General features: G+C 41.8%; 2 protein-coding genes across 3 annotated transcripts in view; one reads left to right on the top strand and one right to left on the bottom strand.

The window, feature by feature from the left end:
- The first annotated feature begins 9,957 nt into the window (after positions 1 to 9,957).
- LOC118400248 (zinc finger protein OZF-like) lies at positions 9,958 to 13,807 on the top strand. The gene is made up of 2 exons (XM_035796919.2): positions 9,958 to 10,607; positions 12,801 to 13,807. Exons 1-2 carry the CDS (start codon positions 10,232 to 10,234, stop codon positions 13,805 to 13,807), a joined length of 1,383 nt encoding a protein of 460 aa, XP_035652812.2. The 5' UTR covers positions 9,958 to 10,231.
- Positions 13,808 to 20,429: 6,622 nt separating this feature from the next.
- Positions 20,430 to 26,273, bottom strand: part of LOC118400256 (apoptosis-stimulating of p53 protein 2-like) — a 58,662-nt gene continuing 52,818 nt past the window's right edge. For both annotated transcript variants that reach the window (XM_035796940.2, XM_035796931.2), the window contains 6 exons: positions 25,297 to 26,135; positions 23,528 to 23,665; positions 23,057 to 23,190; positions 22,691 to 22,857; positions 22,352 to 22,551; positions 20,430 to 22,221 (listed from right to left, as the gene is read on the bottom strand). In XM_035796940.2, coding sequence (XP_035652833.1) covers positions 22,180 to 22,221; positions 22,352 to 22,551; positions 22,691 to 22,857; positions 23,057 to 23,190; positions 23,528 to 23,665; positions 25,297 to 26,135 — 1,520 coding nt within the window. In that variant the 3' untranslated portion in view covers positions 20,430 to 22,179. The remainder of the gene's footprint in view (positions 22,222 to 22,351; positions 22,552 to 22,690; positions 22,858 to 23,056; positions 23,191 to 23,527; positions 23,666 to 25,296; positions 26,136 to 26,273) is intronic.

Here is a 26,273-nt window from a genome sequence, read left to right on the forward strand (position 1 = left end):
AGCTCTATAGGAGAAAGCCCTGCCTCCAGCTGTTTGCATAGAAATTCAAGGGACAATTAGGAGGCTAGTCAGGATTCTAGCAGCCGTATTTAGCACTAACTGAAGTTTATTTAGTGCTTTATCCGGGTAGCCGGAAAGTAGAGCATTGCAGTAGTCTAACCTAAAATTAACAAAAGCATGGATACATTTTTCTGCATCATTTTTGGACAGAAATTTCTGATTTTTGCAATGTTACATAGATGGAAAAAGCTGTCCTTGAAACAGTATTGATATGTTCGTCAAAAGAGAGATCAGGGTCCAGAGTAACACTGAGGTCCTTCCCACTTTTATTTGAGACAACTGTAAAACCATTAAGATTAATTGTCAGATTCAACAGAAGATTTATTTGTTTCTTGGGACCTAGAACAAGCATCTCTGTTTTGTCCAAGTTTAAAAGTAGAAAGTTTGCAGCCATCCACTTCCTTATGTCTGAAACACAGGCTTATAGTGAGGGCAATTTTGGGGCTTCAATGTTTCATTGAAATGTACAGCTGTGTGTCATCCGCATAGCAGTGAAAGTTAGCATTATGTTTTCGAATGACATCAAAGAGGTGGTATGACCTCTTCAGAAGGTATGTATTATGATGAGATCATGGTAAAACATGCATTCATCTAGAAAACATACTGTATTACGAGAAATACCTGTCATTCAATTTTACTACTTTTACTGCCTTTACTACTAATGAACAGAAACGTTATTATGATATTTGGCAATCAAGTTGTCATTGCATATTGTAAGAAAGAGTATGTATACACATTGTCAAAGTCCTAAACTGTGATCTTGTCAACCAATCACAACAGGTTAGGGAAAGTTCCAGAGAGAGATAGAGTTCATAAGCCCTAGAGTCACAGTGTCAGGAATAGATAGTGGGGTGAGCTTCTTGAGAGTGGTGTGAAATGGTAAGGTCAACGGCAGGGGACTTCCTAACACAGGCCTCCTTATGCATTGTTACAGATAGAGAATTGTCTAATGCAGGTCCGTGGACAACTCTGCTCGGGATAAGATACCATACTCTTTTGTTGTCTGTATTTCTCCCCTTATATTTTAACCAGGTCTCTACTAGGGGACCTGTTAGACCAGCACCTACAGCTCCACCAACACATGCATCTGTGTCTGCTGTTCAGAATCCTCCATTGAGGACTGCATTGAACTTGTTAATGGTAAATACATAATTTCTTCTCAACTACTATGGTTCTGTTGCTATGATGGAACACTGATTCAGATCATCCTTTTGACAGGTGACTTGGTTCCCTACTCTGTTTTTCACTCTCTTTTGCAGTTCAATAAGCAAAGGTTTTGGAGGCTCATGTGTCTGCAGCAATAATAAACTTTAACTTGGCAAGGAAGCCTGCTCCAGTAAATACAATACATGCTAACCTGTCAAAAGGTTGGTTTGTATTGATCTGTTTTAATAACAGTATTAAATCATCTTAAAGCAACTACAGATTTTTTTTCCAGACACAACATGTCCATTGCCCGCCTGTGTGCCCCAACCCGCTGTCTGTAAGTGCCATTTTACCTACTACATCATGCATCATGTTTTCATTTTAGAACTAATATCTAGAACTTACATCAATCAAAACATGGAGAAAAAACTATTGAGTGTCATGTTTTAAATATCACATGATCGTATTGTCAGTATTCATATTCATTTTTGTCTTTATGTCCTTGATCATTTCAGCATGATGTGCCTACGGATCCTGTTCAGGTAAATATTATATAACTTAACCTGTCAAGAGCTGGTTTGATTACATATTTGTTTTTAATGCGGTTTACCCTAAAATCATTTTCATATTAGGTTATATAATAATCTTTTACCATTTCCCCTTTCTCCGGGCCTCTCTCCAGCCCTGCTACAGGCCTCTGTGAAGACCACCTCAACTTTCTCCCAGACCCCCTCTGCTACAGATTTTGTGAAGACCACCACTACCTTTGCTGTCTCTCAGAGCACCGCTAGCTTTGCTCGAGCCTCTAAGTGGTCTCCTATTGCTATAGCCTCTAAGAGGAACCGCATGACCTAAAACACTGTCATTTCTAAACTAATATCATTATGTCCATTAAAACATGGCAGAAACAAAACGGTCAGTGTTTTGATTTGATGAAGACATTGTGAGTAATCATATCTATTTCTGTCTTGTTTTGCATTCTGTATGTTTTTTAAATAAAATTGTATTTGTCACATGTGCCGAATACAACAGGTGTACAGTCGTGGCCAAATGTTTTGACACAAATATTACATTTCACAAAGTCTGATGTCTCAGTTTGTATGATGGCAATTTGCATATACTCCAGAATGTTATGAAGAGTGATCAGATGAATTACAATTAATTGCAAAGTCCCTCTTTGCCATGCAAATTAACTGAATCCCAAAAAACATTTCCACTACATTTGAGACCTGCCACAAAAGGACCAGCTGAAATCATGTCAGTGATTCTCTCATTAACACAGGTGTGAGTGTTGATGAGGACAAGGCTGGAGATCATTCTGTCATGCTGATTGAGAATGAATAACTGACTGGAAGCTTCAAAAGGAGGTTGGTGCATGGAATCATTGGTCTTCCTCTGTCAACCATGGTTTCCTGCAAGGAAACACGTGCCGTCATCATTGCTTTGCACAAAAAGGGCTTTACAGACAAGGATATTGCTGCCGGTAAGATTGCACCTAAATCAACCATTCATCGGATCATCAAGAACTTCAAGGAGAGATGTTCAATTGTTGTGATGAAGGCTTCAGGGCGCCCAAGAAAGTCCAGCAAGCGCCAGGACCATCTCCTAAAGTTGATTCAGCTGCGGGATTGGGGCACCACCAGTACATAGCTTGCTCAGGAATGGCAGCAGGCAGGTGTGGGTGCATCTGCACGCACAGTGAGGCCAATACTTTTGGAGGATGGCCTGGTGTCAAGAAGGGCAGCAAAGAAACCACTTCTCTCCAGGAAAAATATCAGCGACAGACTGATATTCTGCAAAAGGTACAGGTATTGGACTGCTGAGGACTGGGGTAAAGTCATTTTCTCTGATGAATCCCACTTCCGATTATTTGGAGCATCCGGAAAAAAGCTTGTCCGGAGAAGACAAGGTGAGCGCTACCATCAGTCCTGTGTCATGCCAACAGTAAAGCAGCCTGAGACCATTCATGTGTGGGGTTGCGTCTCAGCCAAGGGAGTGGGCTCACTCACAATTCTGCCTAAGAACACAGCCATGAATAAATAATGGTACCAACACATCCTCCGAGAGCAACTTCTCCCAACCATCCTGGAACCGTTTGGTGACGAACAATGCAATTTTCCAGCACGGTGGAGCACCTTGCCATAAGGCAAAAGTGATAACTAAGTGGCTCGGGAAACAAAACATCAATATTTTGGGTCCATGGCCAGGAAACTCCCCAGACCTTAATCCAATTGAGAATTTGTGGTCAATCCTCAAGAGGTGGGTGGACAAACAAAATCCCACAAATTCTGACAAACTCCAAGCATTGATTATGCAAGAATGTGCTGCCATCAGTCAGGATATTTCCCAGAAGTTAATTGACAGCATGCCAGGGCAGATTGCAGAGGTCTTGAAAAAGAAGAGTCAACACTGCAAATATTGACTCTTTGCATCAACTTCATGTAATTGTCAATAACAGCCTTGACACTTATGAAATGCTTGTAATTATACTTCAGTATTCCATAGTAACATCTGTCAAAAATATCTAAAGACACTGAAGCAGCAAACTTTGTGGAAATTAATATTTGTGTCGTTCTCAAATATTTTGGCCAGGACTGTAGACTTTACAGTGAAATGCTTACTTACGAGCCCTTTCACAACAATGTAGAGTTGAAAAGTAAGAAAAGATTTGCAAAAATAAAAGAATTGTGACACAGTAAAATAACAAAAACTACGTTATATACAAGGAGTACTGGTACCAAGTCATTGTGCAGAGGTACGAGGTAATTGAGGTAATATCTACATGTAGGTCGGGGTAAAAGTTCCAAAGCAATCAGGATAGATCATAAACAGAGTAGCAGCAGTGTATGTGAATAGTGTGGAAGTGTGTGTTGGTGTGTCACCAGCCCTTTTTATCTTCTTTCTAAAAGATGAGGGGCTTGATTCATTTAGATCGAGCGTTAACCCGCAGTTGTGCTTGTGTCACAATCCACTCCCTTCCTCCCCACTGGGCACTGGCTGAATCAACGTTGTTTCCACATCCATTCAATTAAATTACGTTAAACCATTGTGGAATAGATGTTGAATTGATGTCTGTGCCCAGTGGGTAGTTTTCCTTTTAAAGATCAAAACGGAAAAAGAAAGTGTCGGCTATTGCATAGTAGTTATATTAATTTGGATCAGGGGATTTAAAGCCAATCAGTCGAATTTAGAGTAAGGTCTACAGCCTACAATAGAACGTCACACATTCAAGTGTTTGTACTTGTAACGCGTGTGCAGAAACTTCTGACATGGCTGCATGGGATGTATTGGATGTAAAGTCGTGTGGTTTCGTTGCATCCAATGGCAGTGTAGGTGATAAGGTAACACAAGGAGCTGCATGTAGATTTGAACGCAGTTCCGACAGCGACAAAACAACCGCTATGCATGCTGGTGTCGACCGATGTTAATTTGATTGAATCGAGCCCTAGAACGTTCAGATGGAATTTTTTCCTCTGTTTGCATGGATGTTTAATGTTTGGATCCTGTTGTGTTATTGTCTCAGAATCAGTCAGTTGCCATAACCACTTATTAGCTTGGGCCCCTAGGGGCTGTGTGTGTACGTGCCGTAACATTTCACATTTGTCATTAATAAACATGTTTCTATATTTCTGTCACGCCCTGGCCTTAGTTATCTTTGTTTTCTTTATTATTTTGGTTAGGCCAGGGTGTGACATGGGTGATGTATGGTTTTAGTCTCATCTGGGGTGTTTGTACTGTCTAGGGTTTTTTTGTAGATTTATGGGGTTGTGTTTGTGTAAGTCTATGGTTGCCTAGATTGGTTCTCAATCAGAGGCAGGTGTTTATCGTTGTCTCTGATTGGGAACCATATTTAGGCAGCCATATTCTGTGGGTACTTGGTGGGTGAATGTTTCCTGTCTTTGTGTTCTCTGCAGCAGATAGGACTGTTTCGGTTTTGCCACGTTTGTTATTTTGTAATTGTGTTCATGTTTAGTTTCACTTATTAAACACCATGAACTCTAACTGTATTTTGGTCCACCTCTCCTTCCCAGGAAGAAAGCCATGACAGAATCACCCACCAAAACAGGACCAAGCAGCGTGGCGACAGGCTGCGGCAGGAGGAGCAGCGATGTCAGGATTATTGGACTTGGGAGCAGTATCTGGACTATACAACTTGGGATAGACAGGTGGGCGGTCGACCCAGGGAGAGTGCCGGAGCCCGCCTGGGATTCGCTGGAGCAGTGCGAGGAGGGTTACAGGAGAATGGATTTGGAGAAACGAGCACGGCGGCGCGGTAGGAAGCCTGAGAATCAGCCCCAAAAATGTATTGGGAGAGGAACACAGGGAGTATGGCGAAGCCAGGTAGGAGACCTGCGCCAACTTCCTGTGCTTACCGGAGAGCGAGAGGGACCGGGCAGGCACGTGTTATGCTGTGGAGCGCACAATGTCTCCAGTGCAGGTGCATAGCCCGGTGCGGAACATTCCAGCTCCTTGTATCAGCCGGGCTAGAGTGAGCATCAAGCCAGGTAAGGTTGGGCAGGCTCGGTGCTCAAGAGCTCCAGTGCACCTGCACGGTCCGGTCTATCCAGTGTCACCGACACGCACCAGTCCTCCGGTGGCAGCCCCCCGCACCAGGCTTCCTGTGCGTGTCCAGAGCCCAGTACTCCCTGTTCCTCCTCCCCGCACTCGCCCCGAGGTGCGTGTCCTTGGCCCAGTACCACCAGCGCCAGCACCACGCACCAGGCCTACAGTGTGTAACGCCTGTCCAGAGCCGCTAGAGTCTCCCGCCTGTCCAGAGTCGCTAGAGTCTCCCGCCTGTCCAGAGTCGCTAGAGTCTCCCGCCTGTCCAGAGTCGCTAGAGTCTCCCGCCTGTCCAGAGTCGCTAGAGTCTCCCGCCTGTCCAGAGTCGCTAGAGTCTCCCGCCTGTCCAGAGTCGCTAGAGTCTCCCGCCTGTCCAGAGTCGCTAGAGTCTCCCGCCTGTCCAGAGTCGCTAGAGTCTCCCGCCTGTCCAGAGTCGCTAGAGTCTCCCGATTGTCCAGAGCCGCTAGAGTCTCCCGATTGTCCAGAGCTGTTAGAGCCGCCAGTCTGCAAGGAGACGCCAGAGCCGCCAGTCTGCCAGGATCCGCCAGAGCCGCCAGTCTGCCAGGATCCTCCAGAGCCGCCAGTCTGCAAGGATCCGCCAGAGCCGCCAGTCTGCCAGGATCCGCCAGAGCCGCCAGTCTGCCAGGATCCTCCAGAGCCGCCAGGATCCGCCAGAGCTGCCAGTCTACCAGTATTTTGCGGGTGATTGTTTCCTGTGTCAGTGTTTGTGCCCCACGGGACTGTTTCGCTGCCAGTTCACTTTATTATTTTGTATTTGTGTTCATGTTTAGTTTTTCTTACTAAAAACCATGGACACCTACCATGCTGCGTATTGGTCCTCCAATCCTTCTCGCCTCTCCTCTTCAGAGGAAAAGGAGGAAATCTGCCGTGACAATTTCAATCAACCCTTTGAATGACTTTTGATTGTAGTTCAATCATTCTTCACTTTTAATTACTAAAATGTGAATCAGAGTAAATTGTCATAGATTTTTAATTTCTATTAAATTAAATGTTTTATTTCAATGAAATTACATTGAACCAATGTGGAATAGACGTTGAATTGACATCTAAGCCCAGTGGGATGTGATTTATTTATAATCATATCAAGTAATATGCTGTCCACAAGAAACCGCAAGAGAAATGATAATTAAAAATAATTGTATAAACAAGGTAACGGGAGTATAGTACAGTAATAAACCAACGTCATTATGATTATACTAATATAATCGTTATTAACTCAGGTGATCTTATATTCACCAATATGAAGAAGAATAACACTGGTTGTTTAGAAATCTTATTTCTGGCAGAGGTGGGATTTAAACTGGGAACCTCCGGGTCCACTCTTCCCATTCCTCAAACATAGGAAAAAACATTGGTTGTTTTTCAGCTAAATAATGAATAATAAACACTTATGTTATAAAGAACCCAACATTTCTTCCCCCTTTAACATGCTGTTTTTCTCCAACTTTGCCACTTGCAATTATGGCGCTTGTGATTATGATGACTTATATTTGAGAGGGCAAAACAGGCAAAAATGCTTGGACCCCAGGTCATTGCTGCTTGCAGCTATATTTATTATCATTTTGATGGCAGTTTTTTTAAATGTTGTGAAAACTGACTTCAGGTGATTGAGGAATCTCGTTCTAGATTAAACCTCATACAAAAGGTTTTATTATGTGGAGGTTGTCACGACCGTTGTAAGGAGGAGACCAAGGTGCAGCGTCGTATGCGTACATTCCTCTTTAACAAAGAACGAATCACTGAACAAACTAACAAAATGATATGTGAAGCTAATATGGATAGTACAGACAGGCAACTAAACATAGAACAAGACCCCACAAATATCCAAGGGAAATGGCTACCTAAATGTGGTCTGCAATCAGAGACAACGATAAACAGCTGCATCTGATTGGGAACCATAATCAGGCCACCATAGACATACAAATACCTAGACCTACTAAACCTCTAGACTTACAAAAACCCTAGACAATACAAAACTTGCATACCCACCCTCGTCACACCCTGACCTAACCAAAAATAATAATGAAGACAGAGATAACTAAGGTCAGGGTGTGACAGAGGTTTTATTCAGGTATCTCTGGTTATCTAAATACTCTGTTTGTGTTCAGTAGGAGAGAGACCAGGTTCTTGCTCTGACAGCGGGAGGAGTCCTTCAAACGATCCAGACCCAGAGACATCCAAACCAGCAAAACCACACCACTGCTCCCACTGTGGAAAGAGTTTTACTAAGATATGGCACCTAAAAGAGCATGATAGGACATACACAAAGGAGAAAAGCCTTTCCAAAGGTCCCAGTATGGAAATAGTTTAATCTGGTTAAGAGCCCTTACTGGACATGAAAGGACACACACAGGAGGGGATAAGACCAACCACTGCTCTCAGTGTAGAAAGAGGTTTACAACATTAGGGAGCCTGAAAATACATAAAGGCATACACTGTAAGGGATTACTTACTGCTCCACTGTAAGGGATTACTTTTACCTGGTTAGGGAGGATGAAAATGCACAAGGTCACACATACAAGAAAAGCCCTACCATTGTTCCCACTATTCAAAGAGTTCTACCTGGTTTGGTGGCCTGAATGAGCACGAGAGAATACCCTGCGGAGTGAAGCCTTACCACTGTTAGCATTGTAAAAAAAAATGATTTAAGTCGTTAGGGACCCTAAAAAGGCATGAGAGGATACATACAAGAAAAACTCTACCAACATACAAACACAACACATTTTCCAAGTCAGAGGACCTGCAATCACATGCGATTAGAGAGGCTGTGTCCTGACTTGTGTTTTAGACTGAGAATGTGTTTTTGTTTGTGCCACATGAAATCAAATTGTATGTATGAAAGTTTACTCAAAAATAGGTCTACTTCACTGGTGTACCAGACACCTCTGGGTGCCATGCTCCTGTCATCCATGTCTATTTTGATTTATTTAATAAATAATTGACAGTAATCCTCCAAAAAGGCATTCATAAAGTTTTTAATTTCCACATGTACTTGAGCTTCAGGACTGTGATTGAAAAGGTGAAAAATAAAAAATAAACTGATTGAAAGTATGAGGGGCTATCAGTGAACAAATGCCTGTGGTTCAGGCTATGCCAGCGCCAGTGCAAAGAGTGGAGCATATTCTGGTATTTTAAAGCGCAGCCCGAGAGCCTAATGCTTAATTAGGGTAGTTCTGTATGAGTTTTAGCTTAAAAAACAATCTCTCCAAGGAAGCCACGGTTACAGGGATGGAAAAAAACAGTTTGATTGCCGGAGCAACATCAGGGAAATTGGGCAGAAGGGAGTTGTGCTTAAAATACAGCAGTTCTCCTTAATTGCCGGCCTCAACACCTTATGGACAGATAAACTGTATAAGAAGCTGTAGGTTCGTCTGGATACTGGACAGCTAATAAATTGGCAGATTTTAACAAAAAATGCCGTTTGCGATTTCGTTCATACATGGTGAACCCGCGTTTGAGTTGAGTGGTTGCATATCAACAGTCCTTTATCCCTGGTGTAGTTAAAATGTTGTGCAGCGCAATAGTCGGACTCACAACCTGGACCTTTACAGGTTGTGGTGAAAACATTTGAAGCCTATTTGTGTAGGTTATTAGCCAGACAAAACCCGCTCAACAGTAAATAGTGGCAATAAATATCCACAAGACACCACCCCCCTTATTGTTAGGCTATTTGATGTCCTTTTATAAAAAAAAAAGTGATGTTCTTTTTTATAAAACGTGTATAAATGGTAGCCAAATACTGTATACTGTAGGTAGAAGATCCTCCCGTGTATGATAGTTTTGAATTAAATAGTGTGTGATAATGACATACAGAGATGTGTGAACAGGTGATTAGAATTCAGGGGATTTGGGATCTGGAGAGTGAGCTGCGTTCAGGGGATCTACGTGTTTGAGAGTGTGAGTTGGACGCAGACGTCACAATATAGGAAACGATTATAATCCGCTACTGCTGGCTGGGTATTCCTGTTGTTCACCTCAATAGTCTGAATTGTCTTCCTCTTCTCGTCGTTGCATCCATAAGTCTGGACTGATTAACACTTGCTTCATTTTGTACGTTTCCAAATAATAATTGTATTTAATGAAACACTTTTTGTCAGAAAATAAATACATATAAATTACCAACTGCGTTACCCACTCTAGTCAGCAGATGGCAATGTGCGTCTTTCAGGCGATGCTGATAGTCTGACGTCTAATCTAGTGGACGGGACGATTCTTCAACAACAACTAAATCTGGTCAACCATCTCGGTACCTTGCTAGCCAACATACCCGAAATATTGGAGCTCTTTAGACGCTTTCGATGATTATTAGCCACTGTGTTTGAAACATTTCCGTCTTATCTACTAGTTGCCCCATTTAATTGCGATTGTTGTTGTTAGTCAGCTAATTTAACTGTTGGATTAAAGAAGAACTAGGCTAGTCGCTAGCTAACTAACATCATCGACCATGAGCTCACTAATGTACTACCCCCCTGCTAAAGAAGAGGTCTGTTGGACGGAGAAAGAAACTATCGTGAAAGTGGAGAACGAAGAAGAAGCCGTCACCGTAAAAAAAGAGGTAGAGAGTGAGTCCGTTACAGTGAAAGAAGAAGAGAAAGGAGTTGCAGTGAAAGAAGAGGACGAAGCTTTCCGAGTGAAAGAGGAGGACGTTAATGTGAAAGAAGACAAAGGGGAAAAGAAAAATGAGGATGCCGTTTTTGGAGTTAAAGAGGAAGAGAATGATATGCCTGTCGCAGTGAAGGAAGAGGAATACGTTTTTGGAGTGAATGAGGGGGAGATTACTGTCACATTGGAGGAGGAGACTGGCGATCTGATTAGCACCAGTAAGTACTGTCTCAAAAACTTTGTGTGGTTTAAAAGGGTCATTCTACTGACGTTTTACTGTACTATTTTGTTAAAGCTACAAAGAGTGGGGACCACCAACAAAACATAACAATGTATCAAATACATACAAAATAGCACTTTATGCTTTCTATGATAAAGGTAGCTATCATATTTGAATCCCTGCACACTGTATGAATATAATAGTTGTTTATTCATACTAGTTTAATTTCTATGTTCCAAAACGAGGGTAATGTTCATAGAATATTACACATGCTACATGTTAGTATAAAGCCAATACCAGACTTGGTTTTCATCTGTTGCAGTTTGTCTTTGTCGTAGTGAAAAACTTGGCCTCAGATTATTGATGAATCTGATTTGGATGAAACCTCACAGGAAGACAGGTTTATCATATGAATGTTTCATTCAAGGTCATATTCATTAGTGCACAACGTAGCAAAACGTTTTGCAACTTAAAAGGAAAACAAGCATTTCTTATTAGACAAGATCAGGTAGTTGCCCCCCTCCTCCCCCATTTCGGTCTGTTTGCTTCCGTTTACACAACCCTGGTCTCTGGAGTCATTCCACCTTAAAAAAGCACAAGAAATAGGATTTCGACCCCCACCATCTCAGATTGTTCTGACTTCATTTCTGCACTTAGAAACAGACAAGTTTAGCATTCCTGAAACCATTTATTTTGTTTAAATATAATATGATCTCTGAGGAATCAAATCAAATGTTATTGGTCACATACACATATTTAGTAGATGTTATTGCGGGTGTAGCAAAATGCCTGTGTTCCTAGCTCCAACAGTGCAGTAGTATCTAACAATTCACAACAATACACAAATCTAAAAGTAAAATAATGGAATTTAGAAATATATAAATATTAGGACAAGCAATGTTGGAGTGGCATTGACTAAATACAATTGAATAGAATACAGTATATACATATGAGATGAGTAAAGCAATATGTAAACATTATTAAAGTGACTATTGTTCCATTCCTTAAAGTGGCCACTGATTTCTAGTCTATGCCTATAGGCAGCAGCCTCTAATGTGCTAGTGATGACTGTTTAACAGTTTGATGGCCTTGAGATAGAAGCTGTTTTTCAGTCTCTTGGTCCCAGCTTTGATGCACCTGTACTGACCTCGCCTTCTGCACGATAGCGGGGTGAACAGACTGTGGCTCGGGTGGTTGATGTCCTTAATGATCTTTTTGCCTGTGACATCGGGTGCTGTAGGTATCCTGGAGGGCAAGCAATGTGCCCCCGGTGATGTGTTGTGCAGATCGTACCACCCTCTGGAGAGCCCTGCAGTTATGGGCGGTGCAGTTGCTGTACCAACCTGAATTTCTTCAGCCTCTTGAGTTTGAAGAGGCACTGTTGCGTCTTCTTTGTGTGGGTGGACAATTTCAGATTGTTAGTGATGTTTACGCTGAGGAACTTGAAGCTTTCCACCTTCTCCACTGCGGTTCTGTCGATGTGGATAGAGGTGTGCTCCCTCTGCTTTTTCCTAAAGTCCACGGTCAGCTAATTGATTGCAACCAAATTGATTCCACACAAATTGGCCATATTAATTTATGCGATTCTTATCTTATAATCTTAAATAAATATAGTACCTAACATCTGATTTGGACAATGAGTAAGACATGAGTAAGACATGAGGAATCCAATAAAATGATCAATAGCCCTCCCCCAACAACCAGTATACAGTATCAGTTCTCTATCTCTGACAAGAAGTATGGAGCTGCAGCTTGAAGTATTGCTTTTTCAACCTTCGTAATGTATCCCCTGTGAATCTGGTGATGTTTTTCCCTCTGTTCAGAGAAATTAGCCATTGAAGTTGCTTGCATTCTTTACCGTAAATATGTTTGAAAGTACCATGTTTTGCACACTAGTGGCTACTGTTCCTTCTGCTGCCACCACGCCCTTTTATCCATGTTGCTTGTCTCTTGTGTTTATTAAATGGATCATCACATTTTCTTTGCAACTTTGGGTGAAAAAACAATAGCTTTGGCTCATTTCTCAGAGATCAAATTCTATAAAAACAAATATGTTTCAAGAATGCTAAACTTATCTGTTTCTAACCACAGAAACGATTTCAGAACAATCTGAGATGGTGGGCGACATGGCTTGCTGAAATGACATGGAATGACCCTCTGTTTAACTAAATACTCTGTTTTACTTTGGCAGGGGAGAGACCAGGCTCTTACTCTGAAAGTGGGACGAGTCCCTCAGAGGAACCAGACCCAGAGACGTCCAAACCAGCAAGACCACATCACTGCTTTCAGTGTGGAAAGAGATTTATCCAGTTAGGGCACCTGAAAGAACATAAGAGAATGCACACAGGGGAGAAGCCTTACCACTGCTCCCAATGTGAAAAGAGATTTTCCTCATCAAGGTCCCTGAAATCACACGAGAGAACGCACTCAGGAGAGAAGCCTTTCCAATGCTCCCAGTGTGGAAAGAGTTTTACCCGGTTAGGGAGCCTGAAAAAACATGAGAGAATACACACAGGAGAGAAGCCCTATCAATGTGCTGAGTGTGTAAAGAGTTTTAGCTGGTTAGAGCATCTAGAAGAACATAAAAGAATACACTCATGTGAAAAGCCCTACCAATGCTCCCAATGTGGAAATAGTTTTACCCGGTTAGGGCATCTGGAAGAACATAAAAGAATACACTCAGGAGAGAAACCCTACCAGTGCTCCCAGTGTGGCAAGAGTTTTACCCGGTTAGGGAGCCTGAAAAAACACGAGAGAATACACTCAGGAGAGAAGCCCTACCAATGCTCCCAGTGTGGAAAGAGTTTTACCCAGTTAGGGAACCTAAAAGATCATAAGAGAATACACACAGGAGAGAAGCCTTTCCATTGCTCTCAGTGTGGAAAGGGTTTTACCCAAGCAGGGTACCTGAAGTCACATAAGAGGACACACACAGGAGAAAAGCCTTACCATTGTCCCCAGTGTGGAAATCACTTCTCCACATCAAGTAACCTGAAAAAACATGAACGGATACACTCAGTAGAGAAGCCATTCCACTGTTTTCATTGTGAAAAGAGTTTTAAGAAGTTAGGGAAACTGAAACAACATGAGCAAAGACACACAAGCGAGAAACCTATTTCAACTGCTCCTCCTGTGGAGCAACTGCAATCACATAAAATAATCCACACTAGAGAGAAAATGTATCAATGCTCCCAGTAGCTAGGTTTCCATCCAATTTGTGACAGATTTTCATGCGAATATTCAAAAATATGCATGAAAATATTCACATTTTCCCAACAGAGGTGCATTTCCATCAAACTGACTTGTTGCAAATAAAAAGCTATACGTGATGACATAGTGCACATAAAAAGCACTAAGTCGTATATCTTTTAATTTAGGCCTACCAAATAAATAAAAAAAGTTAATGTTTCCATCCCATTTTTATCTCAAGATCATTTTTATTTGTCAATTGGCAGCCAAGCACTGATCATCATGTCACCAGCATACAAATGAATACACTCAATATGTATTGGACAGCGTCAAGCTCATCACCGTGCACTTTCACCACCATGGGAATTCAATCATAACTTATTTCATGTGTAGCTTAATAAAGTGCATGCTTTTTGAAGACGTGATGGGAGGACCGCACAACATATCATCATGTCACTGCAACTTTGCTTCGACATGATGGTTATTCTGTCAATATTTGTGCATAAAAGTGTTTTCACTAGAATTGTTCCTTAGTTCATTTTACAGACACAAAAAATCCCACCAAGTTGAACGAACAAGTTGTCCATCGGCATTTATGAAATTGTACCAACACTCCCTGTTTCTATCACATCTGTTTTGAATTTGTTTTTATACGGCATGACTTTACTCGCTTAAAAATATTGGATGAAAACATTGTTAGTGTGGAATTATATTTACCCAGTTAGGGAACCTGAAAGACCACGAGGTAATAAACACGGGGGAGATGCCTTACCACTGCTCCCAGTGTGGGATGGAATATATCACATCAAATGGACTTCAAGTTCATGAGAAAACACATATGCTGCTCCCACACTTATCACATATTTTTGACTGAGAAATTGTGCTTTTGTTGATGTCACATGAAATCAAATTGTATAAAGCGGACTTAAAAATGCAGCTGTATTTTATTTATTTTTTAAACATGAACTAAATATGGAGTATGTTCAGTTTGAATGTCAGTTTGAACGGCCTCCCGCGGTCTTATTTTATTGAGTTTCAATGGACTGTGTCATTCCAGTGAGTGTGCATAAAGTCGGTGTAAGAGAGTTAGTGCAAAAAAGGGTCAATGCAAATAGTCCGGGTCACCATTTCATGAACTGTTTGGTAGTCTTATGGCTTGGGGTTAGAAGCTGTTCAGGTGGCTTTTTGTCCCAGACTTTACACTGGTTCCCCTTGCTGTACGGTAGCAGAGTGAACAGTCTATGGCTTAGGTGGCTGGGATCTTTGACACCGTCTGGTATAGAGGTCCTGGATGGCATGGAGCTTGCCCCCAGTGAAATACTGGACCATCCACACCACCCTCTGTAGTACCTTGCGATCGAGGGTGGTGCAGTGGCCATACCACGCGGTATTATACAATGCATTCTGAAACTATTCAGACCCCATTTCTTTTTACAGATTTTGTTATGTTAGTAATATTCTAAAATAGTTTTTTTTTGTTTTAATTCCTCATCAATCTACACACAACCCCATGATGATAAAGCAAATGTTTTATTTTATCAAATGTTCTGAAAGTCAATAACACTGAATTATCACATTTACATAAGTATTCAGACCCTTTACTCAGTACTTTGTTGAATCACCTTTGGCAGCAATTACAGCCTCGAGTCTACTTGGCATACATGTATTTAGGGAGTTTCTCACATTCTTCTCTGAAGATCCTCTCAAGGTTGGATGGGGAGTGTCATGGCAAAGCTATTTTCAGGTCTCTCCAGAGATTTCGATTTCGGGTTCAAATCCGGGCTCTGGCTCGGCCACTCAAGGCCATTCAGAGACTTGTCCCGAAGCAACTCCTGCGTTGTCTTGGCTGTGTGCTTAGGGTTGTTTTCCTGTAGTTGGGTGAACCTTCGCCCCAGTCCTGAGCACTCTGGAACAGGTTTTCATCAATGCTCTTTCTGTATTTTGCTCCGTTCATCTTTCCCTCGATTCTGACTAGTCTCCCAGTCCTTGCCGCTGAAAAACATCTCCACAGCATGATGTTGCCACCACCATGCTTCATCGTAGGGATGGTGCCAGGTTTCTTCCAGACGTGATGCTTCGAATTCAGGCCAAATAGTTAAATCTTGGTTTCATCAGACCAGAGAATCTTGTTTCTCATTGTCTGAGAGTCCTTAGGTGCCTTTTGGCAAACTCCAAGCGGGCTGTCATGTGCCTTTTACTGAGGAGTGGCTACCGTCTGGCCATTCTACCATGAAGGCCTGATTGATTGGTGGAGTGCTGCCCTCCAGGACACCTACAGCACCCAATGTCAGAAAGGCCAAAAAGATCATCAAGGACAACAACCACCCGAAGGCGAGGTCAGTACAGGTGCATAAAAGCAGGGACGGAGAGATTGAAAAACAGCTTCTATCTCAAGGCCATCAGACTGTTAAACAGCCATCACTAGCACAGTAGAAGCTGCTGCCTACATACAGACTTGAAATCATTGGCCACTTTAATAAATAAATAAATTAGTCACTTTAATAATGCCAATTTAATCATGTTTACACATCTTGCATTATTCATCTCATATGTATATAGGGTATTTTATACCATCAATTGCATTTTGCCTATGCCGCTCGGTCATCGCTCATCCATATATTTATATGTATATATTCTTATTCCATCCCTTTAGATTTGTGTGTATTAGGTAGTGTTGGAGAATTGTTCGATTACTGTTAGATATTACTACACTGTCTGAACAAGCATTTTGCTACACTCACAATAACATCTGCTAACCATGTGTATGTGACCAATACAATTCGATTTGATTTGTTCTGATAACATTGAAAAGTTTACATGAAAAACATTCACTAACTCATGAATATTCCCATCATTATTATTATGTCAGAGAAAACTTGTGCTGGTTGTAAAAAAAGGATTTGAATACTGGAGTATTTTTATCTGAATATAAATAAATGCAATATTTTTGTGTTAGCCACGAATCAATGTTTATTTTATGGTGATTTCCATGTAAAAGGACCCATGAGCACCAACGTGAAGTTTATAGCAGCATATCAAATTTTGTGTCAAATGAAAGCGAAGAGTCTATATTTTGGGGGTATTAGAAATGCCTCAAAACATTTTGAAGTAAAGGCCCCTGCCAACTATAATATCAACATTTATATTTAATTTTGCATCAATTATTTGCCTTCTGTAAGTTTAAGAAATATTGCGTAGTGTCGTGTTACCAAAAACACATATCTTTTAAGATATTCTCTAATTTATGTCCCTCATGAGGGAGGATTTCACAGAAGTAAAGATAGATAGACCATCGAATTAGTTCGTGTTTTTACTGATAACAATTTTGTTTATGAATTATTAAGTGATTCAAATGTGTCATTCTGGTACAAAATTGGTAACAGAGTGACCGAAAAATCTGTAACTGAATGACTGCAACTGAATTGGACGCAATGGGTATTCACAAACCACAGTTACAGTACAGTACAGTAGAGTACAATTCAGTAAAAAGTAGAGTATATTTAAGTACAGAAGACTAGAGCACGCATGAGTAGTGCAGTATAATGTAACATACTCTACTCGTCTGTACTGAACTATACTCTTTACTGTACTGTACTCTACTGTGCACTACTGTACTTTTCTCTACTGTAAAAGAGACCTTGGTCTCAGCATGACTACTTGTCAAAATAAAGATTAAATAAAATATTCTACTCTATTTTACTGTACTCTACTGAACTCTAATTGACTTTGCTGTGATGGCCAAACTTGTGAAACATAGATGTCTATGATTGGTACAGATTTGGTCCTGTTATTACAGTAATAGCCAGTGTGTAGAATAATACCTAAACATGCAAAAGGAGGATATAAAATTGTTTTACATTTGTGTACCTATTCAGGACACATCACCATGAAGAGAAGGGCATTAATAGTTATGCATCTCTGTTTAGTACAGATCAAGGACCCATGACATGAGTCTCAGCGTTTACTCTGGTACCGTGAAATTGTCTATATACTGTGCCTTCAGAAAGTATTCATACCCCTTGACCTATTCCACATGTTGTTGCTACAGCCTGAACTCAAAACTGATTAAATAGTTTTTTTTCTTATCCATCTACACACAATACCTCGAAGTGAAAACATGTTTTTAGACATGTTTGGTAATTTATTGACCATGAAATACAGAAATATCTCATGTATATAAATATTCACACCCCTGAGTCAATACTTTGTAGAAGCACCTTTGACAGCGAGTCTTTCTGGGTATGTTTCTAAGAGTTTTCCACACCTGGATTGTGCAACATTTGCAAATTATTATTTTCTAAATTCTTCAAAGCTCTGTCAAATTGTATGTTGTTCATTGCTAGACAACCATTTTCAGGTCTTGACAGATTTTCAAGTAGATTTAGTGTAACTTGGCCACTGACAAACATTCACTGTCTTCTTGGTAAGCAACTCCAGTGTAGATGTAGCCTTTTGTTCACTGTTTTTGTCCTGTTGAAAGGTGAATTCCTCTCCTAGTGTCTGGTTGAAAGCAGACTGAACCCGGTTTTCCTCTAGTATTTTGCCTGTGGTTAGCTCCATTCCGTTTCTTTTTATCCTGAAAAACTCCTCAGTCCTTAACGATTACAAGCATACCCACAACAAAATGCAGCCACCACTATGCTTGAAAGTATGAAGAGTGGTACTCAGTAATGTGTTTTATAGGATTTGACCCAAATATAACACTTAATATTCAGGACAAAAAGTGAATTGCTTTGCCACATTTTTTGCAGTATTACTTTAGTGCCTTGTTGCAAACAGGATGCATTCTTTATCTTGGCCAGGTCGCAGTTGCAAATGAGAACTTGTTCTCAACTAGCCTACCTGGTTAAATAAAGGTGAAATAAAAACATGTTTTGGAATAGTTTTATTCTGTGCAGGCTTCCATTTCATCAATCTGTCAATTAGGTTAGTATTGTGGAGTAATGACAATGTTGTTGATCCATTCTCCGTTTTCTCTTATCACTGCCATTAAACTGTAACAGTAGTATTGATACACCATCCAAAGTGTAATTAAATCTCCCTCATTCACTTTCATTTCACATCCAGAGCTCGGTCTGGCGGACATCTCACTCTGTCTGTACTTGATGTGTCGAAGAAGACTGCGGTCATCTCCCTTTTTATCGTAATTTTCATCAAATTCAGATTCAACTTCTGCTTTCCTAATTCTCCTCGAACACTTCTTCCTCCTCTTTCGAAATCCACCTTTTCATGTCCCTGTCCCAATTCCTCTTCTCCCGGCTTTGCGGCATACCGATTTAACTCTTATCTCATAATCGTCCCATCAATACATACGCAAGCAAGTTCAACATCCTAAATTGTCTGAAAATCCCAAAATGGCGGTGGAAATGGTTTATTAAGACAGTACATATATTTGGTATGTATTTTTTTCAGCGTCTAGCCATTAAAGCTAGCTAAGGAGGAAACATATGCATATGCAGCCTGATTGGAGGATGCTTTATGTATGAGCCTAGTATTACCGGGAATGACATTCGGTCTATACTCCTGTAGCCTGAATGAATTGATGAGTCTTGCTGACAAAATTACCGTTTTATGTAGAAAGAAAAATTGGGATTTTAGGGGGACTCATGTCTCATTCAGGTGGTCTTGTTCTCTCCAGCAGGTGGAAGCAGCTGAACAGAGAGTGAAGTCCCTCGAAATGACAAACCCAGGCCCAGTTCCATTTCAGTCCCTAGTACCTACATCTTTTGGGGTTACTGATCTGGGAGGACTGGTATATATAATAATACTAATAAGAAGAATAATAGAACGGGTAGGGTTAAGAAGAAGAATAATAGAACGGGTAGGGTTAAGGTGAAAGGGTAAGGTGCAGAAATGTATTAGTACCAGTCTTGTTCTTTTTCATTGCGCAGACCCTGCTGGCTTAATTGTTACCAGTGAGGAGGTATTCTAGACAAAGGCAAATTGTTATTTTTGATTTTCTGAAAAACCTAACTGACCAAAAATAGAAATGCATTATGTAGTGTTAGTCCCATGTTTAATAAGCTAATATAAAAGATCCCAGAAATATTCCATATGGACAAAAAGCTTATTTCGCTCAAATGTTGTGCACCAATTTGTTTACACCCCTGCTTAGTCATGTGAAATCCATAGATTAGTGCCTAATGAATTTATTTCCATTGACTGATTTCCTTATATGAACTGTAACTCGTTTGAAATTCATTGCATGTTTATTTCTGTTCAGTATATAACAGACTGCACCAGCTCAGTGTTCCTCTGTGTATTCTAAAGTTTATGTAGTCCACTGCTTCATGTGTGTTTGAATGCGTCATATCTCAAGTAAACTTCTATAACAATAGTCTTACCTGAAACCAATTCACAGGCGATTAAGATACTTACATATTTTTAAGAATGCAGAGCACTATTTCATCTCACAAAAAGAGGATAGAATCATTCTAATGGTAGCACACAACTTTCTGAGACTGTATGCATCGAGCATCTCAGAGTAGCAGTGCTGACCTAGGATCAGCCCCCCGTCCATGGAATCTTGTTCATGGTGATCTAAAAGACTAAATGTATCCTAAACAGCACTCCTACTCTATGAGACGCTTGATACATATGGCCCCAGGTCTAGAAGACACAGTCACAGCCATTCGTTTGCAAAGTATTTTTATTGTAAAAGTTTACAATTCTCCACGTGAGGTTATAGTTTTGACGAGACAAAAACAAATGATAATAAGGTAACAAAAATAAATACATCTGTTGAGTAAGACAGTGGGAAGGGTGGAGGCGAGTTGATGCAGAATTCCTTACTATGAATGAGCAGATTAACCGAGTTTTCATTCAATTAAACCTGCTTGAGAGATTTGAAGCAAAGACATCCTTGTCTGCCATTGTAACCATGAATCTTTTGCCATCTCTTACTCTTCAATCAAAAGCTACACAGGTATAACAGGTGAAAAATGTCTCTTGAAGTTTCGTCTCATCCTTCCTACATGGCTAAATGGTCCAAATGAATTGTGTGGACATAATTTCAGCAACAGAAAACATGGATATGACAAGTGAGTTAGTTTCAGAGGAATGCTCATTGTGATAATAGCACAACCACAGTACAATTAGGTTTGTTATATCTCAACCATAAAGCCAGTGTAGAGAAACATAATGAGCGATGATAATAATCTGCTCACATAGAAAACATATCACAGGCTATATTGGCATCATAAAAGAACAAGAGTCAATAGCAATTGCTAAATCAACAGTGGCATAGGCTACATTTTGCCAACCATTAGCATTATACCCCCCCAAATTTGATAAGCTGAACAGTGGTAATAGCGCCACACACACACACACACACATTAACTCTTACCAATACAGTAGGGTCAATGCTGAGACATGGGTTAAACATTTTAGTTACACAGAGGGACACGGCCACTAAAAACAGGAAATGACAAGCAGACCGAGCCCCCACAGGGATTGTCGAGGTAACAGAATAACTGTTCAGACAGAATGTCACACATCACCAAACATTACACTCATTCATTCACTCACCTAATACTCTCTTCAGCTCCAGCTCTTTCTAACAGGGTTCAAATTAAATAATAACCCAGAAGAAAACACAGTTTGAAAGACTGTTTTAGAAGTGTAAAAATCACCTTTCTACATAAAAATACTGTTTGTTCCATTTATCCCCAGAGTTCCGATCAATATAACTGCAGACACTTAAATCTGATCTGAAAATGATATGACTAACATGTAGAGAAACATAATGCCTTTAGTGCCTTATACACACATAGTGGTCTGAAAAATACACGTGGAAAACCTCTTCTGCTGGTATATAAAAGTGCCACAGTCGGGCCATAGAGTCAGTGGTTATAGGCCCGCCTGACAAGTAGTGTTCATAGGTCAGTTTAAAATCCTTCAAGTGGTTTGGTCTTTCAACGCTTCTTCATGTGATTGTTGGCCTTGTAAAGTCCTGTTAAAGCCTGCATGGATCTCCATATCAATTGTTGTCTCGACTGGCTCCCTTCCCTTGCCTCATTTCATCCATCCTCACTGATGTGAAAGAGCTGGCAAAGTGAGATCAAATTACCCTGGAACCTCCTAACATATTACTAGTACCCATCGTGACATGACAGGTCAGGGCAGATGAAGCAGAGAAAGACGAGGAGAGGAGACGAGGAGAGAAAGCTACTGTGGACCAATTAGGTTGCATTTAGACAGGCATTTATTTTCTTCACCATTTGGTCTTCTGACCAATCAGATCAGCTCTGAAAAAGTTCTGATGTGAAAAGATCTGATGTGATTGGTCAAAAGACCAATTAGTGGGAAAAAATATTTGAATTGGGCTGCCTATGTAAAGATAGCCTAAGATGCAGACCGTGTCCAGTTCAGGATGAGCCGGTCTAAGCCAGGCTTCTCTGTCTGGGCTTGATTCTTGGGTAAAGCTGTTGAGAAAGATACACATACTGCTTATTAGATACATTGGAACATTATCAAACAATAATGAACCTCTTAATGCAAAGTTATTCAGTAAGGTTTAACTTGAGGAAACTCAGTTGTGACACTGGGACTCACCCCCAGAAGGTTCCGAGGGATGTACCCCTCGGTGTCGCCCATGCGCGCCCACCACCACTCGATCTCGTCCTCGTCCTCCCGGCGAACGATGGTCATGCAGTCACCCTCGCGGAACGCCAGCTCATCAGAATTGTCATTGGAGTAGTCCCACAGGCCGTAGACTACGGCCCTGTTCATAATGCCCATCTTCTCCTGCACTCCTGGAGGAAAGAGGAGAAAGAGGGTTTAGCAGAGCAAGGACACATACACTCATACAAAAATGTACAAAGCATACACACAAACTTTCCCCAGACATAACACTCAAGGCTATAGGATCAGTAGATATGTTGAGCTACTAACCGTAGAGGAACTGGGAGCACTGGGTGTATCCCTCCTCCATCTCCTCACACTTATCTGCTGCCGTCTGCATGTCACTGTAGGTCATAGCAAACACCGCTGCTCCGGACTCAACCAGGAACTTACACACCTGCACGTTATTACAGGAGGCCGCGCAGTGCAGCGGAGTCCTGAGAGAGAACGAGAGAGAGGGAAAAGAAGAAAGACAAATGGAGGAAAAGGGAGTGTGATATTAAGAGAAAAGAATATATATATATTCCAAAATACTATCAAGTAAGAGTTCAAGTTGGACTGCAGTTTACAACACTCCTATCACTGACTGCGATAAGAATCACAATCAGAGGTGTTGGTAGTATAGGGTCCACTCACCATCCATCACTGTCGGCTGCGTTGACGTTGACACCGAACTGCACCAAGAACTTGACGATCTCCGTGTGTCCGGCACAGACTGCGTTGTGGAGGGCTGTGATCCCCTCATCATTTGGCAGACTAGGGTCCTCCACCTGAGAGGGGAGAGAGAGGTGGATACAATTTCACAACTCACTTTACACATAGAATATTTTACACCCACTTAATAAAGATTATAATCAGCTAAGACTACAAAACAAACATTAAGACTACAGTACTTCACTTTGAGAGGGATGGTTTACCAGCTGCCATTCTACCTGCTATTACAAAAACAATTTTACACATGTTCCTTCACTACACACAAGCCTGTTAAAAAGCACTTGTAAACACTGTTTGTCTATGAAAATCTTTGCTTACAAAATACCTTAATAGAGAGCCACTTTAGGGAATAATATAGAGTATACATCTGTACATACACAGACATAGTCTTACCTCGTAGATGATCCTCTGGACCAGGTCAAACTCTCCCTCCAGAGAGGAGTCCAGGAGCAGGGCAAGAGGGTTAAACTTCACCCTCATACCGTGGTCAATCCTTTCTGAGCCACTCTTACGCAGGTTGGTCCTCTTCCCCTAATACAGACACACAGAGGTGACTACACTTTTCAAACAATGTCATGCCTAGATGAAGTCCCACAGCCACTGACACACACTCACAAGGAAGTGTCTACGGATTTTAGCTAGTGCCCGGTCCCATCTGTGCTCAAACAGATAGAGAGATGATATATGGAGGTCATTGAGCCACATTCCAAATCAATGCTCAGTTCATATGAATGGCCCACAATGCAACACCATGCTAAAGAATAATAAACACGTTGCAAAAACGATTCGATAGAGCATCCAGAGTATCCATTGAATGTGAATACCTTGGCTTGAAAGAGAGAAAAGTTATGAGTGACCTGTTCCTTCAGCTCCTAGCTCAGTACTGAGCTTATTGTGAGGGGACCAAATCTGTGAAAAAAAACAACTGGTTTCACAAAGCAACCTGATTATTACTCAACCAGATTATGCTTATTACTGGCACCATGAAAGAAAGGGCCCTTTTTGGGTCTTAACAGGGGCCCATTGGGTTCAGTGGAAGAGAGCAGGGACTGGGAGGCAAAAATGGATCAGACCATTCATCAACACTCCTAGGGTAGGACCTATTACTGGGTAGTATACCGTATTTTTACAATTTACAGGTAGTGATGTACGGACAGGTTTGGGTGTTTACTTTACCTTCTATAACGGTATTTGAATGTTTGTTTAAAATGTGGTACGTTGTGTGTAACGTAAATTTTTATAGTTTACTTCACTACTTGAGTCATCTCTCTACGCTCTCTCTCTCCATGTCGCTTTTCACACAGACCTAGCCTTGTCCTGTCACTCAAGGAGCACATTTGTTGTTCCTCGACCATGAGGAACAAGGAGTCGCTAGAGCGCGATTGTAAAGCGACGAGCCTTGTAAATCGCAATTGCAACATTTGGTTAAAAATAAGGCTTGGATTGTTTGCCTACATCGCGCAGCCCTACGTGGCAGTGTGGAAATGATCTCAAATAAGTGTAGGAAATGTAGAAATTGAAAATAATTTTTGGTTGAATTGAACAGTATAACAATCAGAATGGAGAAGACCCATTAAAATCACAGAGGGTCACGCACTACTCATAAAGAAAATGTAGAACTTTTGTTATTCAAAAACGTCAAATAGTCATACCGTCCATTTTTTACATTTAAATACTGTGATATGATATTTTGGCCATATCGCCCAGCCCTAGTAGGACCCCACTGATAAACCAGCTTAGATGGGATCAACAATGGAATGCAACATGTTGTTTACTTACATGGCTAGAAAATAACCAAAGCTCATTTCATTGTCACCCTTGGACGGGCGAAGATTGAATAGGTTCCACTTCCTACTGCACTCGATCAGGACTAATGTGCTCATATAACCAATGAGAGGGTGGAGGGTGAACATGTACTGTATGATCTGATCAGTCAGAACAACCCCTGATCCGACCATGAGACGAACAACATGAGGCACATACAGTACTGTAGAGTACAGTCGGCTACTGTTAATACATGCTATGGTTTAAGACGTAGAGTGGATGTGTTTGATCTGCTACTGGTGTTAAATGTTTCTGATTGCGAGCTGATGTTTATGAATGTCACTTAAAATGAAATGTATCATCATCATTAAAACAACAGTGTAACTTAGGTTTCTTACAGGTAGCAATGTGACCTGTCCGGTGACCTCTGGTGCCTGCATGCTGAGAGTGTCCTCCCCCAGGCTCTCCTGTCCAGCCCCGCTGGGGTACGGTGGTGGGGGGTAGGGGGGGAACTCCTCTGTGAAAGTCTCTGGAGGAGGGGTCAGGCTGGGTGGGCTGGGCTCCTCCATGCCAACAGCAGCAACAGGGGGCGGTGCGGGGAACAGGGGCTGGTCAGGTCGCGGTGCAGGATGGGCCGGATGGGGAGGCGGAGTGAACTCCTCTCTGTCTTTCTTTGGGATGGCTGGTGGGGGAGTGTGCTCTGCGGGGAGTGGGGGGAGGAGGTTAGGGGAAGGGGGCAGGACTTCACAAGCCTCAAGTGTTGCACTCTCCAGTTGGCTGCTATCCCCACCAATCTGGGCCCCTGGAACACCAGGCCCTGCCCCTCCCTCCTCCTTCACAGCTTCGGGTGTGGTGGGTGTGGTGAGGATGGTCTCCATAGCAGCCAGTGTGGTCTTCTGGTATAGCAGTTTCTGGATGTTGGGCCCCGCGGGGCCCTCGGGCTCTGTGATAGAGCTGCGTTTCTTCAAGGGCCGTGGGGCGTTGTACAGCTTCTTCCTGAGGGCCTCCAGGTCCCCGTCGCTCTGGTGGCGGTAAGGGTTGGAGATGAAGGGCAGCAGCTTGGTGGGGCTGAGGGGACGAGGGGTGCGCTCTGTCTCCCCCTGCTGGCCCTCGGTGGGGGGGACATGGGGGGCCCCGTGGTCCACCTCAGAGTGCTGGTCTGGGGAGTGTCGCTGCTCGCAGTAAGGGTTCTCTGGGTGCTGGGGGCCTCCGCTGGGGATCACGGGCTTACCGTACACTTCACACACAGAGAGAGACACAGAAATAAACAGAGAGAATCGGTTAGGATTTAAAGCAAGCTTTATAAAAACAACAAAGAGACAACCTTTTTTCCTGCTAATAAACAATGACACACCAGGACCAGAGTTGGAGAACA

This window comes from Oncorhynchus keta, chromosome 2 (genome assembly GCF_023373465.1).
Source record: "Oncorhynchus keta strain PuntledgeMale-10-30-2019 chromosome 2, Oket_V2, whole genome shotgun sequence".
Classification (NCBI taxonomy): domain Eukaryota; kingdom Metazoa; phylum Chordata; class Actinopteri; order Salmoniformes; family Salmonidae; genus Oncorhynchus; species Oncorhynchus keta.

Excerpts from the sequence above, each read along its gene's own strand:
- LOC118400248 (XM_035796919.2), top strand. The coding sequence starts at position 10,232 with ATGAGCTCACTAATGTACTACCCCCCTGCTAAAGAAGAGGTCTGTTGG. Across the intron at positions 10,608-12,800 it reads TGGCGATCTGATTAGCACCA|GGGAGAGACCAGGCTCTTAC; the intron begins GTAAGTACTGTC and ends TTACTTTGGCAG.